The sequence below is a fragment of the Macaca thibetana genome, chromosome 5 (genome assembly GCF_024542745.1).
Source record: "Macaca thibetana thibetana isolate TM-01 chromosome 5, ASM2454274v1, whole genome shotgun sequence".
Taxonomy (NCBI): Eukaryota; Metazoa; Chordata; class Mammalia; order Primates; family Cercopithecidae; genus Macaca; species Macaca thibetana.
This window is the reverse complement of record NC_065582.1, coordinates 120,008,701-120,026,197: the sequence shown is the minus strand read 5'-3', so window position 1 is coordinate 120,026,197 and position 17,497 is coordinate 120,008,701. Positions and strand designations below refer to the sequence as shown.

At 35.3% G+C, this 17,497-nt stretch overlaps 1 protein-coding gene across 2 annotated transcripts in view; it reads left to right on the top strand.

The window, feature by feature from the left end:
• Positions 1-17,497, top strand: part of UBA6 (ubiquitin like modifier activating enzyme 6) — a 119,859-nt gene that overhangs the window by 35,652 nt on the left and 66,710 nt on the right. For both annotated transcript variants that reach the window (XM_050792455.1, XM_050792454.1), the window contains exons 14-18: positions 8,103-8,246; positions 10,458-10,525; positions 11,232-11,310; positions 12,477-12,557; positions 15,912-15,989. In XM_050792455.1, coding sequence (XP_050648412.1) covers positions 8,103-8,246; positions 10,458-10,525; positions 11,232-11,310; positions 12,477-12,557; positions 15,912-15,989 — 450 coding nt within the window. The remainder of the gene's footprint in view (positions 1-8,102; positions 8,247-10,457; positions 10,526-11,231; positions 11,311-12,476; positions 12,558-15,911; positions 15,990-17,497) is intronic.

The following is a 17,497-nucleotide window of genomic DNA, read 5'->3' as shown; positions in this document are numbered from 1 at the left end:
ATTTGTATCATGGGGGTTTGTCATACATATTATTTCATCACCCAGGTATTAAGCCTAGTACCTGTTAGTTATTTTCCCCGCTCTTCCCACCCTCCAGTAGGCCCCAGTGTGTGGTGTTCCCCTCTGTGTATCCATGTGTTCTTATCATTTAGCTCCCACTTGTAAGTGAGAACACATGGTATTTGTTTTTTTGTTTCATTGTGTACTACAGTTTGTTTTTACATCACTTGATGGAAAATATGGGCTGTTTCCGTACTGAGCAATTATGAATAGTTATTACAACTACTTGCATATAGATTTTGATGTGGACATATGTCTTTGCTTCTCTTATATAACTACCCTAAAGTGTGTTACAGAGTCTTATGATAGATGTATGTTTATTTTTTATTTATTTTCTTTTATACTTTAAGTTCTAGGGTATATGTGCACAACGTGCAGGTTTCTTACATAGGTATGCTGCACCCATCAACTTGTCATTTACATTAGGTATTTCTCCTAATGCTTTACCTCCCCCAGCCGCCCTCCCCTGTGATGTTTCCTGCCCTGTGTCCATGTGTTTTCATTGTTCAATTCCCACCTATGAGTGAGAACATGCGGTGTTTGGTTTTCTGTCCTTGTGATAGTTTGCTAAGAATGATGGTTTCCAGCTTCATCCATGTCCCTGCAAAGGACATGAACTCATCTTTTTTTACAGCTGCATAGTATTCCATGGTGTATATGTGCTACATTTTCTTAATCCAATCTATAATTGTTGGACATTTGGGTTGGTTCCAAGTCTTTGCTATTGTGAATAGTGCCACAATAAACATACATGTGCATGTGTCTTTATAGTACCATGATTTATAAACCTTTGGGTATATACCCAGTAATGGCATTGCTGGGTCAAATGGTATTTCTAGTTCTAGATCCTTGAGGAATTGCCACACTCTCTTCCACAATGGTTTAACTGATTTACACTCCCACCAACAGTGTAAAAGCGTTCCTCTTTCTACACATCCTCTCCAGCATCTGTAGTTTCCCTTTTAATGATCGCCATTCTAACTGGGATGAGATGGTATCTCATTGTGGTTTTGATTTGCATTTCTCTGATGACCAGTGATGATGAGCATTTTTGCATGTGTCTGGGGGCTGAATAAATGTCTTCTTTTGAGAAGTGTTTATTCATATCCTTTGCCCACTTTCTGATGGGGTTGTTTGTTTTTTGTTTTTTTTTTTTGTAAATTTGTTTTAAGTTCTTTGTAGATTCTGGATATTAGCCCTTTGTCAGATGGATAGATTGCAAATATTTTCTCCCATTCTGTAGGTTGCTGTTCACTCTGATGATAGTTTCTTTTGCTGTGCAGAAGCTCTTTAGTTTAATTAGGTCCCATTTGTCTGTTTTGGCTTTTGTTGCCATTGCTTTTGGTATTTTAGTCATGAAGTCTTTGCCCATGCCTATGTTCTGAATGGTTATTGCCTAGGTTTTCTTCTAGGGTTTTTATGGTTTTAGATCTTACATTTAATTTTTTAATTCATCTTGAGTTAATTTTTGTATAAGGTGTAAGGAAGGGATCCAGTTTCAGCTTTCTACATATGGCTATCCAGTTTTCCCAGCACCATTTATTAAACAGGGAATCCTTTCCCCATTGCTTGTTTTTGTCAGGTTTGTCAAAGATCAGATCGATGGAGATGTGTGGTGTTTTTTCTGAGGCCTCTGTTCTGTTCCATTGGTCTATGTTTTGGTACCAGTACCATGCTGTTTTGGTTACTGTAGCCTTGAAGTATAATTTGAGGTGAGGTAGCGTGATGCTTCCAGCTTTGTTCTTTTGACTTAGGATTGTCTTGGCAATGTGGGGTCTTTTTTGGTTCCACATGAACTTTAAAGTAGTTTTTTCCAGTTCTGTGAAGAAAGTCCTTGGTAGCTTGATGGGGATGGCATTGAATCTATAAATTACCTGCTTGGGCAGAATGGGCATTTTAATGACATTGATTCTTCCTTTCCATGAGCATGGAATGTTCTTCCATTTGTTTGTGTCCTCTTTCATTTCCTTGAGTAGTGGTTTGTACTTCTTCTTGAAGAGGTCCTTCACATTCCTTGTAAGTTGAATTCCTAGATATTTTATTCTCTTTGTAGCAATTGTGAATGAAAGTTCACTCACAATTTGGCTATCTCTTTGTCTATAATTGGTGTGTAGGAATGCTTGTGATTTTGCATGTTGATTTGCATGTATCCTGAGACTTTGCTGAAGTTGCTTATCAGCTTAAGGAGATTTGGGGCTGAGAAAATGGGGTTTTCTAAATATACAATCAGGTCATCTGCAAACAGAGACCATTTGACTTCCTCTTTTCCTAATTGAATACCCTTTATTTGTTTCTCTTGCCTGATTGCTCTGGCCAGAACTTCCAACACTATGTTGAGTAGAAGTGGTGAGAGAGGGCATCCTTGTCTTGTACCAGTTTTCCAAGGGAATGCATCCAGTTTTTGCCCATTGAGTATGATACTGGCTGTGGGTTTGTCATAAATAGCTCTTATTATTTTGAGATAACGTTCTATCAATACCTAAGTCATTGGGAGTTTTTAGCATGAAAGGCTGTTGAATTTTGTTGAAGGCCTTTTCTGTACCTATTGAGATAATCATGTGGTTTTTGTCATTGGTTCTGTTTATGTGATGGATTACGTTTATTGATTTGTGTATATTGAATCAGCCTTGCATCCCAGGGATGAAGCCGACTTGATCATGTTCGATAAGCTTTTTGATGTGCTGCTGGATTCGGTTTGCCAGTATTTTATTGAGGATTTTTGCATCGATGTTCATCAGGGATATTGGTCTAAAATTCTCTTTTTTGTTGTTGTTGTGTTTCTGCCAGACTTTGGTATCAGGATGATGCTGGCTTCATAACATGAGTTAGGGAAGAGTCCCTTTTTTTCTGTTGATTGAAATAGTTTCAGAAGGAAAGGTACCAGCTCCCCTTTGTAACTCGGGTAGAATTTGGCTGTGAATCCGTCTGGTCGTGGACTCTTTTTGGTTGGTAGGCTATTAATTATTGCCCCTATTTCAGAACCTGTTATTGTTCTATTCAGAGATTCAACTTTTTGCTGGTTTAGTCTTGGGAGGGTGTATGTGTCCAGGAATTTATCCGTTTCTTCTAGATTTTCTAGTTTATTTGCATAGCGGGGCTTATAGTATTCTCTGGTGGTAGTTTGTATTTCTGTGGGATCGGTGGTGATATCCCCTTTATCATTTTTTTATTGCATCTATTTCATTCTTCTCTCTTTCCTTCTTTATTAGTCTTGCTAGTGGTCTATCAATTTTGTTAATCTTTTCAAAAAACCAGCTTCTAGACTCATGAATTTTTTGAAGGGTTTTTTGTGTCTCTAGCTCCCTCAGTTCTCCTCTGATCTTAGTTATGTATTGCCTTCTGCTAGCTTTTGAATGTGTTTGCTGTTGCTTCTCTAGTTCTTTTAATTGTGATGTTAGGGTGTCAATTTTAGATCTTTCCTGCTTTCTCTTGTCGGCATTTACTGCTATAAATTTCCTCTATGCACTGCTTTGAATGCTTCCCAGAGATTCTGGTATGTTGTGTCTTTGTTCTCATTGGTTTCAAAGAAAATCTTTATTTCTGCCTTCATTTCATTATTTACGCAGTAGTCATTGAGGAGCAGGTTGTTCAGTTTCCACATAGTTGTGTGGTTTTGAGTTTATTCATCCTGAGTTCTAATTTGATTGCACTGTGGTCTGACAGACAGTTTGTTGTGATTTCTGTTCTTTTACATTTGCTGAGGAGTGTTTTACTTCCAATTATGTGGTCAGTTTTAGAATAAGTGCAATGTAGTGCTGAGAATAATGTATACTCTGTTGATTTGGGGTGGAGAGTTCTGTAGATGTCTATTAGGTCCTCTTGGTGCAGAGCTGAGTTCAAGTCCTGGATATCCTTGTTTAACCTTCTGTCTCGTTGATCTGTCTAATATTGATAGTGGGATGTTAAAGTCTCCCATTATTATTGTGTGGGAGACTAAGTCTCTTTGTAGGTCTCTAAGGATTACAAAGGAACAGTAAATATTGCTTCCTGATCCTTCCTCTGGAAGCTTCGTCCCAGAGGGGCACCAACCTGTATGAGGTGTCTTGTCCGCCCCTACTGGGAGGTGTCTCCCAGTCAGGCTACATAGGGGTCAGGGACGCACTGGAGGAGGCAGTCTGTCCGTTCTCAGAGCTTGAACGCCATGCTGGGAGAACCAGTGCTGTGTTCAGTGCCATCAGACAGGGACATTTAAGTGCAGAAGTTGTCTGCTGCCTTTTGTTTAGCTAAGCCCTGCCCACAGAGGTTGAGTCTATAGAGGCAGTAGGCCTTGCTGAGTTGGGGTGGGCTCCACCCAGTTCAAACTTCCCGGCTGCTTTGTTTACCTACTCAAGCCTCAGCAATGGCGGACACCTGTTCCCTCGCCAGGCAGCAGCCTCGCAGGTGGATCTCAGACAGCTGCGCTAGCAGTGAGCAAGGCTAGGTGGGAATAGGATCCGCCAAGCCAGGCACAGGGAAGAATCTCCTGGTCTGGTGGTTGCTAAGATGGTGGGAAAAGCAGAGTATTTGGGCGGAAGTGTACCATTTTTCCAGGTACAGTCTGTGATGGCTTCCCTTGGCTAGGAAAGGGAAATCCCCTGATCGCTTGTGCTTCCCAGGTGAGGTGATGTACCACAGTGCTTCAGCTTGCCCTTCATGGGCTGCACCCACTACTCCAACCAGTTCCAGTGGGATGACCCAGGTACCTCATGTTGGAATGCTGAAATCACCCGTCTTCCACATCAATCTCGCTGGGAGCTGCAAACTGGAGCTGTTCCTATTCGGCCATCTTGGAGGACCAAGACCATGTTGAATTTCATAAGAAACAGCCAAACTGTTTTTGCAAAGTAGCTGTACCATTTTGCATTCTCACCAGAAGTGTATGAAAATTTCAGTTGTGCTGCAGCTTCCTTATACTCTGTGTTGTCTGTTTATATGATTTTAAACATTTTTATGTGTGTGTGGTAATATATCATTTTGGTTTTCATTTTCATGTCACTGGCCATGAATTTGAGTGTCTTTTAATATGATTATTTGCCATTCATATATCTTCTTTAATAAACTGTCTTTTAAAAATCTCTGCCTGTTTTTAAAATAGTTTTTAATTATTGGTTGAGAGAGTTTTTATGTCTTTATATATTTGGATATGAGTTATAGTCTCTGAAATTCAATTTTTCAAACCACAAAAAGAATACTTTTTTTGTGGTTCGTGCTTTTTTGTCTTAAGAGCTTTTTTAACACAGGGTCAAAACGCTGTTTTCTTCTAGACAGTTTATATTTTTGTAATTTTATAAGTTCATTTTTGCATATGGTGCAAAGTATTGATAAAGATGTGATCATACAAAGTAGAGATCAGTGTGCATGACTTTACACTAATTTTGTGCACTCTTTTGTAGTTTTATGAGTGTGCCTTTATATACTGCACAAAGTATAGATGAAAGTTAATTTTTTTGTATATGAATGTCCAGTTATTCTAGCCCATTTGTGGAAAAGACTATTCTTTATTGAAATGTCTTGGCATCTTTGTCAACAGTTTTTTTTTTTACCATATATGTATAGGTCTATTTCTGTACTCTACTGTCTTCACATTGTTTCTGTTCTTTTGCCAGCTCCATCTTGTCTTGCTTATTATGGCTTTTATATTAAGTCTTGAAATCAGGTTTAGTCTATTTCTCAAAAAGAGCTCAGAATTATGGTATTCCCTGAGTTTTTATGTTTCATATTTTTTTCTGTAGCTTTCATAGTTTTAAGCTTGGCTAGATGTAAAATTCTGGGCTGTTACTTTGTTCACTGGTATGTTGCTTTATTTTTTGCTGTTGAAAAATAAGATGCCAGCCCAATTTTCATACTCTTAGAAGTAATCTGTTCTTTTTGCTTTAAGGCCCTATGTGTTTAATCTCTATCTTCATCTAATAGTTTTACCAGGTTATATCTCAGAGTTGATTATTCAGTAAAGTTTCCCACGTACACCATAAGCCCATTTTGATATGCAGAGTCAAATGTTGTTTAATTCTTTTCTTTTCTGGAAGGGTAGAATGGATCATTTCTGTTCTTAGTTTTTAAATTCCTGATTCAAGGTTTTTTGTGATGTTTTTTCCCCCCATGTTGCCAAGTGCTTGTTAAGAATATATAATTCACTTAAATATCTTCTGACTTTTGATTAGTTGTAGGGGTGTGGATTTTCAGTAGCTGAAATGTTTTGATTCTGATTTTCTGTTTTCTTCTTACATTAGCTTTGTATTGTAGAGTGATTTTTGTGCTTACTTTTTGGACAGGGTAAGGGTTTTAGGTGCTTTTTAGGTTCCTGCTTTTGTACTACTCTCTTAGGATACTGAAAAGGAGCTTTTAATGGATGACCTTTTTGTGGTGGAGAGGTACTGGTGTGTTTTGTAGGTCTCTTTGATTTTTACCAAATTCTTAACATCTCTCTCTTTAGCTTTCTCTCTCAAAGAATGTCTCCCCTCTTTTGTTAACATCTTTCTCTCCCAGGTTGACTTTCTTTGACGGCTGAGATCTGCCACCAGTTTTATACCTCTCATCAATATTTTCTGCACTTAGTGTGGGAATTTCTTTTTCTTAGGACGTGTTTTGTTACCGTTAGGCCATTCACCTTCTTCTGTGATCTCTTCATATATTCTGCTCTCTGTCCAAGATTGTAGCAATGTGAAATCTAGCGAGAATGCTGATGGAGTTTGCAAAAATTTATAATATTCTGTTTTCTAGTAATACTGAAGCCCTGTCACTATTTTATTTCTCTTCTTGTGATTATGCATATGTTTTGGAGATTATGTAGGGAAACTTAGGTATAGGCCGCTGTCTTTATCCTATGGTAACCAAAAATTCCCAAAATTTAGATGTTTGTTTACTAAAAAATAAAGAATCCTGGAGGTTGCATAACCTAATGCTGAGAATAAACCTATGAAGTTGGACTTTTTGGGTCCAGATCCTGGCTTTACCATTTACTAGCTATAAAATCTTGAATAAGTTACTTAATTTTTCAATGTTTCGGTTTTCTTGTATAATAGAAATTATATCTATAAGGATTATTTTGAATGTTATGTAAGGACTTAATATAAAACCTGGCATGGTAAGTGCCCACTTATACTGTTGTTATCATTCTCATCATTGTTTTTAATATTGTCACCACCAACAATATCTGCATTCAAAAATTGCAGAATTTAAATTGTAATTGATCTTGGTTGAGGCTAGTGCTCAATAGTTGTAAATAATGAGATATGGAAAGTTGAAATGGAGGGGTGGAATAGTAAGTAGTAACCATTTTGTGTCACAAATATTTTTGAGAGTGTAATAAAAACTCTTCTCTTTCCGCTCCTAAATGTACAAGAACTCTTCTTTTACATAGGATTTCAGAAGATTAATTAGGCAAACTTGAAGTTTAGTGATAAAATTAAGATTACTGATGTTTAAATAGGAAGAGAAAGAAAATAAGCTCATGAAAAGATCTTTGTCACATGTAAGACATTGTGCTAAAATAATAGATCTAAAATTCAGTTTTCCAATATTTCCTTTAAAATATTCTATTTTGAGATACGTAACTTTTAAGCGTAATTGAAAACATTATCTCTAACAATGTATTGTGTCATTATTCATTGCAGTTTTTATTTACAACTTTCAACACAAACTGATAGCTTATCATTTTTAAGATTTTATTTTCATTTATCATAGTTCAGGGTTTTTTCATAGTAGTTTTCATTAACAAACTTTTAAAAAAATCTATTTATTTGTAAATATGTCTGACTGGCATCACAGAACTGTTCTTTGACAAAAACTATAAATGGTGGATATTCGAGTTAATTATAAATGATGCCCTAGATATAGAGTCCAAAAACAAAAATGGGCAGGTACTAGTAAAGGGAGACACTACTTAAGGTAACACGCAAATGGGTCTGTTATCATGAAATCGGGACATTTTTAGAGTTATTTAGTAGGGGAATTGAATAGCTTTTTAAGAAGTTAAGTTCTAATTCTCACATTTAGTCATTGAAATTTTAAGTATACCGTTTAAATGCTGTTAATATTATTGTCTTTTATGGCTTTTGTTTTAGCCTGATGTAAATGCTGACATTGTGCATTGGCTCTCTTGGACTGCTCAAGGCTTTTTATCTCCACTTGCTGCAGCAGTAGGAGGTGTTGCCAGCCAAGAAGTATTGAAAGCTGTAACAGGAAAATTTTCTCCTTTGTGCCAGTGGGTTAGTTCTGAGTTTTTAAGGTTGAATTCTTTACTCATGAAATGAAATGTGTTACATATTATAATTTAGTATTAATATATTAGAAAAGCAACCTTAAAATACATTTTGATGCATGAAAGAGATGCAAGCAGTATGCCTCCAACACTTGATTCTGTGAAAATTAACAAGATGATATTTTAGGGCTATTGAGATATAACTCAAAGTTGCCTTCTCAAATGTATTTCCCTTAGTTGTGACAGTAAGGGAATGAATGTTCTATCCTTATAGGTAATTGTTCTCCAGTACCATAAGCTTAGCATTCTTGGACTCTCAGGACTCTTGAATTTGTTCCATGGAATCTTTTACTATCATGAACCTTCAGGTTCCCTTTCTAGGTGTAAACTTACAAAAGTGGAGAACATGGGAGTGGTACAGGTTTTAGAGTTGCATGGGGTATGAACATCACAAGATGGAATAAAAATCCCCATGTCTTTTACCAGCAGGAATAATTGGCACAAGGTATGAAAGGATGCTGCCTCCAGGCCCTCTCTCTGTTGAAACACCATAAACATTTTGAATATAACATTTATCATTTTATTTTTTATTTTTATTTTTTTGGGACAGAGTCTCGCACCGTCACCCAGGCTGGAGTGCAATCGCACGATCTCAGCTCACTGCAACCTCTGCCTCCCGGGTTCACGCGATTCTCCTGCCTCAGCCTCCCAAGTAAATGGGGTTACAGACACGCAGCACCACACGTGGCTAATTTTTTGTGTTTTTAGTAGAGATGGGATTTCACTATGTTGTCAGACTGGTCTCAAACGCCTGACCTCGTGATCTGCCCGCCTCGGCCTCCCAAAGTGCTGGGATTACAGGCGTGAGCCACTGCACCCGGCTCATTTTTTTATATTTTAATAGGTACTCACAGTGCTATTTTGCTGCTGAATTCTTTATTTTAACATAGAATACAAGTACGTTAGTAAAAATCTGGTTTAAAGATAACCATTAGGGCAGGCGCGGTGGCTCATGCCTGTAATCACAGCACTTTGAGAGACCGAGGCGGGCAGCTCATGAGGTCAGGAGATCGAGACCATCCTGGCTAACATTGTGAAACCCCACCTGTAATAAAAATACAAAAAATTAGCTGGGCATGGTGACACACCCCTGAAGTTCCAGCTACTCGGGAGGCTGAGGCAGGAGAATCGCTTGAACCTGGGAGCCAGAGGTTGTAGTGAGCCGCGATTGTTCTACTGCACTCCAGCCTGGGTTAATTGTTAATATAGATTCTGTGTTATAATACAATAAGTAACCAGTTGTTCACGTTCAAATTTAGCCACACAAGTTACTTAAATGAAAATGAGAGTAAGACTCAGTTCTTCATTAACTTTAATTATCTTTGATATTTTTAAAAAGCTGAAATTTTGGTTTCCTAGATTATTTTCCTATAGTGTGTATAATTATAGATGACATACACATACACATAGTATGTATAATTATAGATTATATATCCAAGCTGAAAAATAAATACAGAGTAGGTACTTTCTTCTCAAAAAGTAATCAAATTATGGCTGGGCACAGTGGCTCATGCCTGTAATCCCAGCACTTTGGGAGGCTGAGATGGGCAGATCGCCTGAGGTCAGGAGTTCAAGACCAGCCTGGCCAACATGGTGAAACCCCATCTCTACTAAAAATACAAAAAAATTAGCCGGGCGTGGTGGCGCGCACCTATAGTCCTGGCTACTCGGTAGACTGAGGCAGGAGAATCACTTGAACTCAGGAGGCAGAGATCACGCCACTGCACTCCAACCTGGGCAACAGAAAGACTCTGTCTCAAAAAATCAAAAACAAAAAACAAAAAGTAATCAAATTACTCATTCAAATGTAGCTAAAATTGAATGGGGGCTTCTAAAACTTTTGTGTAGCTATGAAAAATAGATTTGGAGGTGAAATTTCCTTTGGTTTAAAATTAGGATACATCATGTTTAGGATGGCTAAGTGACATGAATCCAATTATATCTGTTAACAGTTCCTTCAGTTTTTACCGTTATTTTAATGAGAGAATATCGATATATATATTACATGTTTTTAATTATATTTTTAAATATTTTACTCTGAGTTGCCTTTTTTTATCATTTTTTCCTTCATGACTATTAAATAACTATAAAGGAGCTTCTTTTTATAGTAATTTAAGTTTTATACATAATAATTGTATTTTTAATCTTCTACTTTAAGTTATATCTTGAAGCAGCAGATATTGTTGAATCACTAGGCAAACCTGAATGTGAAGAATTTCTGCCACGGTAATAATGAAATTTCTCTTGCTTTTACTAACAGGGAAATAAATTTTAAAAGTTTTGTCTAAACATACCTTCGTTTTATATGTCTTTTCTCCTAAATCACTTTTGTAGTTGTTTTTTCTCTACTTAGTAATCATTTTAAGTGTCATAATAATGTCATATCGCTTTACTACTTGATAAATAGTGAATGCAAAGTTTTAAATTTTATGCCATGAGAAGGGTTAGCATTTAAAATACCGTAATGATGTTAGACAGAAAAAACTGCTATCTGCAGTCTTTATTTATATAAGTCATTCTTCACCTTTTTGGGTCATAAATCTTTTTGAGAATGAAAAGTTTAGAATTATTCTCCCTAAAATGCACATAACCCAAATTTCTGCCTTTGATTTAAGTGGGTTATCAGCTCCAAAGCCCATCCGTAGATTCCTCTAAGAACTTCTCTTAAAAATCTCTGGCTTAGGAAAATTTTTTTTCTAGATAAACCAAAGTTACCTTCACTTAAGTCATTTGTATTTAGACTATTAAGCCAAGTGGAAAAAGGAAAAATGGATTTCTTTATGGGGGCTTTTCTTTTTCAATTAAGATTGGTTAGGGGAAACTTTTAAAGAATATTTCCTTTTAAAGTACAACATTAAATTGGTATTAATGACAGTGAAACTAATTTTAATGGTTTTTATTTCTGCTTTTTGGTATGTGTTATTTTTTTCAGGGGAGATAGATATGATGCTTTAAGAGCCTGCATTGGAGACACTTTGTGCCAGAAACTGCAAAATTTAAACATCTTCTTAGTAAGTATGAATAATCATGGGAATAGTATGTTCAAACTGCTATCGTGTATCAACTTAATTCATTAAAACAAATTTGAGTATAAGTGTGTAGAGTACAAGTGAGTAGTTGCATCCAAGACCATGTGGCCTGTAAAGCTGAAATTGTTTACTGCCTGGCCCTTTACAGAAAAAGTTTTCCATCCTCTGGTCTAATTAATATATTTAAAGTAAAAATATGAATATGATAATTTAAAAAATTAAATTATTTTCTAGAAATATGTTTGAAAATTGGTGGGTTTTTTATTTTTTTCTCACTAAATGAAAGAATATGTAAGTGTATTCTGTATCTTTTTTTTTTTTTTTTTGAGACAAAATCTTGCTCTGTCACTCAGACTGGAATGCAGTGACATGATCTCAGCTCAATGCAACCTCTGCCTCTGGTTCAAGTGATTCTCTTGCCTCAGCCTCCCGAGTAGCTGGGACTACAGGGGCGTGCCACCACGCCCAGGTACTTTCTGTATTTTCCATAGAGACGGAGTTTCACCATATTGGCTAGGCTGGTCTTGAAATCCTGACCTCATGATCCGCCCTCCTCACCTTCCCAAAGTGCTGGGATTACAGGCGTGAGGCACCTCACCCAGCCTATTCTGTATTTCTTAATTGTCTTAGTGCGTTGGCAGGGAAATTTTCTCCAATAACATAAAACAACTCCCTGCCATTTATTGTTTTAATTATTATAATTAGCCCTGAAAATTACTGCATATTCTCATTAATCATCTTTAAAATAATGTTTTGAAAATCAACTGTTATTGAGCTTTTTACATGCATATGGAATCTAGTATTATCAATTTTAGATAATAATAGAAGTCTTAGAATAGTTTTATTCAGAAAAGGAGTTTTGAGAAATGTCCAAAAGGGAGGAATCTTTTTTTTAATGTTGTACTAATATTATATTGCATTTATTTCTATCTTACATAAGCAGTTCAATGTTTAAATTTTATTTGGAATTTTTAAATGTCTTCTGTTTAAAGAAATTATAAAATTATGCTTTTGCTTATTTGATTTATACTTTTTTTTTTTCTTTGAAACACAGTGGTAAAATAAACCTGGTAAATATTTCAAAGTAAAATAATTTACAAATGGTCAGATTATTTTAATCTGATATGTACCGTTTTTCTCCTCCATAGGTAGGGTGTGGAGCCATAGGCTGTGAAATGTTAAAAAATTTTGCTTTACTTGGTGTTGGCACAAGCAAAGAGAAAGGAATGGTAAGATATCAATCCTTGAGAGTTAAAAGTTTATATTTCTGTTGTTGCCCTTTTTTCAGCTGTATTTGACTGAATAAATCTGAAGTATCAATTTTTTGAAAATAGAGCATTAAACTAAAAATTGGAAGATTCTGATGCCCTTCTGACCACTTTTCGAAACTGATGTTACCTTGTAGCAAATTACTTCTCTTTCCCTTGTAGCAAATTAATTCTTTTCTCAGTTTCCTTCTCTACTACTGTGAAACTGACATTTGTACTACCTATCTCATAACGTTATTGTGATGATCAAATGTGAAAGGGCTTTGCAAACTATAAAATATGTTGTTATTTCTGTCAGATAGTGTTTATTGTTAAATGTTTAAGATAACTGAAGCTAACATTACAAAGTTGCAGAGTACTCAGATGTAGTTTCAATTAGTGAGTATTAAAAGTAGTGGGAAAAATATAAATCTCAGTGTACAATTTAAATTCTTAAGACTCTAAATGTGAGTTAATTGCAAGCCATGTCATATATTTAAACAGAAGTTTATTTCACTGGTGCTGTTTGCCCTTTAAGATAAACTATCTTCCTTTGGTGATTTCATAGATATATCAAGGTGACTAACAGAAGACTAATTAAATGGCTAAAATTTGTATGATAGTTCACCTTTTGTAAAAGTTTATTAAACTTAGCTTATTCTAATTCAAAAGAGCATACATTACTATCATAGTTACAGGCAGATATTCTATGTTTATATTAACATTTCCTAAATACTGCTCCACAAACCACTATTACTTGTGGTGATTTTAAAAAGAAAAAAAGTCTTTGGTTACATCAGTTTAGGAATCACCTAACTACTTTAACTCCTTGGAAATTCATGATGCACATGAGTATATAAAGGTCAGGAAAATAACTGTAATGAAGAAACCTACTGATTTCAGATGACAAAACAAGGTAAGTTAATGTGGCCATGCTTCTATACTACTGGAAACGCACAGACTTACTGTATACGTTTTTTTAAAGTGTAATGTAACCAAGCTGAAAAGAGAAATTCCCAGGTCCCAGGAACCAAGAGAGAAGAAAAAGTCCTAAGTTGAAAGCCATGGGAACTTACAAGTGTTTCTATCTCGAATGTCTGTCCAAAACTTTAAGTAAAAACAGAAGTCACTAATGAGAAATTGAGACTCAGAGCATGTACCACACCGGAGTAAGGGGTCCAAAATTATATCATGTAAAAACTTTAAGCAGAGAAAGGAATATAACAAATTTAAGACCACTAAAACTTACAGCCTTTAAAACAAATGTAAAACTGCATCATGATGATAATAACACACTCAGGACTATGCAAAAAAGTCAGCCTTCATTAAAGATGATTCAGATTAAAAAATGACTGTTCACTAGAAAGGGAACCACTGCAAGAATCAGCCATGGCAAATAAAAGAATTAGTCTCCTAAGAATTATAGATAATAGAAGTGCTACCAATAATAGAATATTTTACAGAAAATATAACAAACTTTAATTTTAAAAATGATCAGAGATTAAGAGGACTAGAAATGGGAAAAAGGGTGCTGAGATTTTTACAGAAAGCCAAATAAAAATTTCTGTATAATCACTAATATTAAAATTTAAATATAACTGAGGTGAGAATGGACAAATCAAAGATAAATATAAATACCCAGAATGTAGTGCAGAAAGATATCCTTTTTTTAATGAAAGAGAATGCGTTTGCAAGGTCCAACATAGGTCTAGTAGAATTTCCAGAGACACAAATAAGGGAGAAGAAGCAATATATTCCAAAGATAATGACAAAAGTTCCCAGAGTTAAAGAAAGACAAGTGTTTTCAAATTGGAAAGATAAACTAGTACCAAACAGATCAAAAGCAAAGATTAAAAAAAGAGATTGCATAATAGACTTTTCATCAGCAATAGATAGAAGATAATGGAAGCATATCTTAGTGTGAGGGAAAATTACTATTAACCTGGATTTCCATACTCAGTTCGAGAGGGAGAGCAAAGTAAAGATAGCCGACAAATAAAATGATGAAAGATTACAAACACTTACTGGTTCTTACTGAAAGATGTTAGGTTGTGTGGACAGTGTGTAAAAGGTATGTAGAGGCATTTGTCGGCATTCTTTGATTTACGTAAGTATTGATTTTTAAAACCTTAGAGTGAGATAGTTAAAAGTTTAAGTGTAACTAATCTCATGGAAAGCAGACTGGAGAGTTCCAAATTAAATGATTTAGATAGTCTCGGTTTTCAGGAGGATAGAAATTTTAATTAATTTTATATCTTAAGTCACATAAGCATGTTAAAATTTTGAGCATAACCACATAACATGAGGCACTTAGCTTCCAGTTTGGGGAGCTGGGGGCAGTAGGAATCAAGAAAACTTGGTCAGTCTAGCACAAGGCAAAAATAGAGGGGAATGAAAAGCAGAATTGGAGGAAGTGGAAAGAAAAAGCCTAAATATCAGTGAACAGTGAATTGATTAAGCTTTTTTGTTAAAAGATATTTTCTGTTTGACTTTTTTTCCATTAAAAGAGACACTTCCTAGCATAATTACACAGAAATATTAAAAATATCAGGGAAATAACAACTAAAAGAAAATGAATGTGGAATATAGTCTGAGACATTCTACATCTAGGCAAATTTTGTTTAAAATGCTAAAGTGGCAAATGCATTTTGAATACTCTTCAGATTATCTTGAGTTTGCTTTCTTCTTGCATCCTTTAGAATGACAGTCTGCAGACTTTTTCTTAAAGGACAAAATTGCAAATATTTCAGGTTTGCAGACCAAAGATCTCTGTCACCACTTACCAGTTCTGCCCCTAGGATCATGAAAACAGCAGTAGACAATTCTTAAATGGTATGACAGTGTTTCAATAAAACTTTATTTACAAAAATAGGCAGCCTGCCTAATTAGGAGGTTAGCAGTTCAAGACCAGAGTTTGTAGACCTCTGCTTTAGCCAGAGTTCCTTTCAAATTGATATATATAAGCATTCTTCCCAAATTAGTTGAGATTAAGAATAAATATCAGTTGAGAAAGAAGAACTAGCTCCTCTGCAGGTAATCCATTTCATAGTTCTAAAAAGTTTTGTTTTGTTATGAATAATAGAAAAAAGTTTTGAACAGGAATTGCAATTGGTCTCAGCTATTTTGTTTGATGTGCTATGTAAAACATTAATTACAATTAAATAAAATATAAAAGAGTAGTATTGGTAACTATTTAGGAGTGTTTGTATCATTATAACCTTTACCAACCAGACTAATTTAGAATAATTTGTCAGGACTTTTTTAGTCATACTGAAAAAGAAAAATAGATTAAAATTTATCCATTATGTAATTTAAGCCATATTTTCTTGATATTAGATTACAGTTACAGATCCTGACTTGATAGAGAAATCCAACTTAAATAGACAGTTCCTATTTCGTCCTCATCATATACAGGTATGTTGCTATTCTGTTTCAAATTTAAATCGTGTATTATACAAAAAAGAGTAGAGTTTCCTTTTAATAAATAGAAAACAGTGATTGAATAATCATGTGTTATTTTATTAGAATCTTTCAAATTATCAATTAATGGGTATGACAAAGGGGAAAATATTAAATTATCTAATGCATAATATTGATCTTTGCATTGATTTTGGAATTGAAACCTGAGTTGTGAAACAGGCAGTATTTTTTTCATTTTGTAATCACCAGGGTATGTTGACATTTAATTTTAGAAAGTAAGTATATAGAAATATGTTTCTAATTTGAGGTTTTGGTAGTTAGCAAATTTAGCACTGTCTTTTTTTATCTTTGTCATAAATCAGATAAAAGTTTAGCACTTAGAATTTTTGTGCTCTTTTGATCATTTGACCAACATCCCTTTTTATGGTAAAATAAAGCTTGTTCTCGATTTTCTCCTGTTTTATAGAGATCAAAATATTTAAGTCAGGAAAAAAAGCATTTTTTTTAACTGTTACCATTTTATTATATACCTTTCTACCAGCAATATATGAGAATTCCAGTGACTCCACATCCTTGTCAGCACTTATTTTTTTGTTTGTTTATTATTATACTTTAAGTTCTAGGGTACATGTGCACAATGGGCAGGTTTGTTACATATGTATATATATGCCATGTTGGTGTGCTGCACCCATTAATGTCATTTACATTAGGTATATCTCCTAATGCTGTCCCTCCCCCCTTCCCCCACCCCACAACAGGCCCCGGTGTGTGATGTTCGCCTTCCTGTGTCCAAGTGTTCTCATTGTTCAGTTCCTACCTATGAGTGAGAACGTGCGGTATTTGTTTTTTTGTCTTTGCGATAGTTTGCTGAGAATGATGGTTTCCATCTGCATCCATGTCCCTACAAAGGACATAAACTCATCCTTTTTTATGGCTGCATAATATTCCATGGTGTATATGTGCCACATTTTCTTAATCCAGTCTATCACTGATGGACATTCGGGTTGGTTCCAAGTCTTTGCTATTGTGAATAGTGCCACAATAAACATACATGTGCATGTGTCTTTATAGCAGCATGATTTATAATCCTTTGGGTATATACCCAGTAATGGGATGGCGGGGTCAAATGATATTTCTAGTTCTAGATCCCTGAGGAATCGCCACACTGTCTTCCACAATGGTTGAACTAGTTTACAGTCTCACCAACAGTGTAAAAGTGTTCCTATTTCTCCACATCCTCTCCAGCACCTGTTGTTTCCTGACTTTTTAATGATTGCCATTCTAACTGGTGTGAGATGGTGTCTCATTGTGGTTTTGATTTGCATTTCTCTGATAGCCAGTGATGATGAGCATTTTTTCATGTGTCTGTTGGCTGCATAAATGTCTTCTTTTGAGAAGTGTCTGTTCATATCCTTCGCCCACTTTTTGATGGGGTTGTTTGTTTTTTTCTTGTAAATTTGTTTGAGTTCTTTGTAGGTTCTGGATATTAGCCCTTTGTCAGA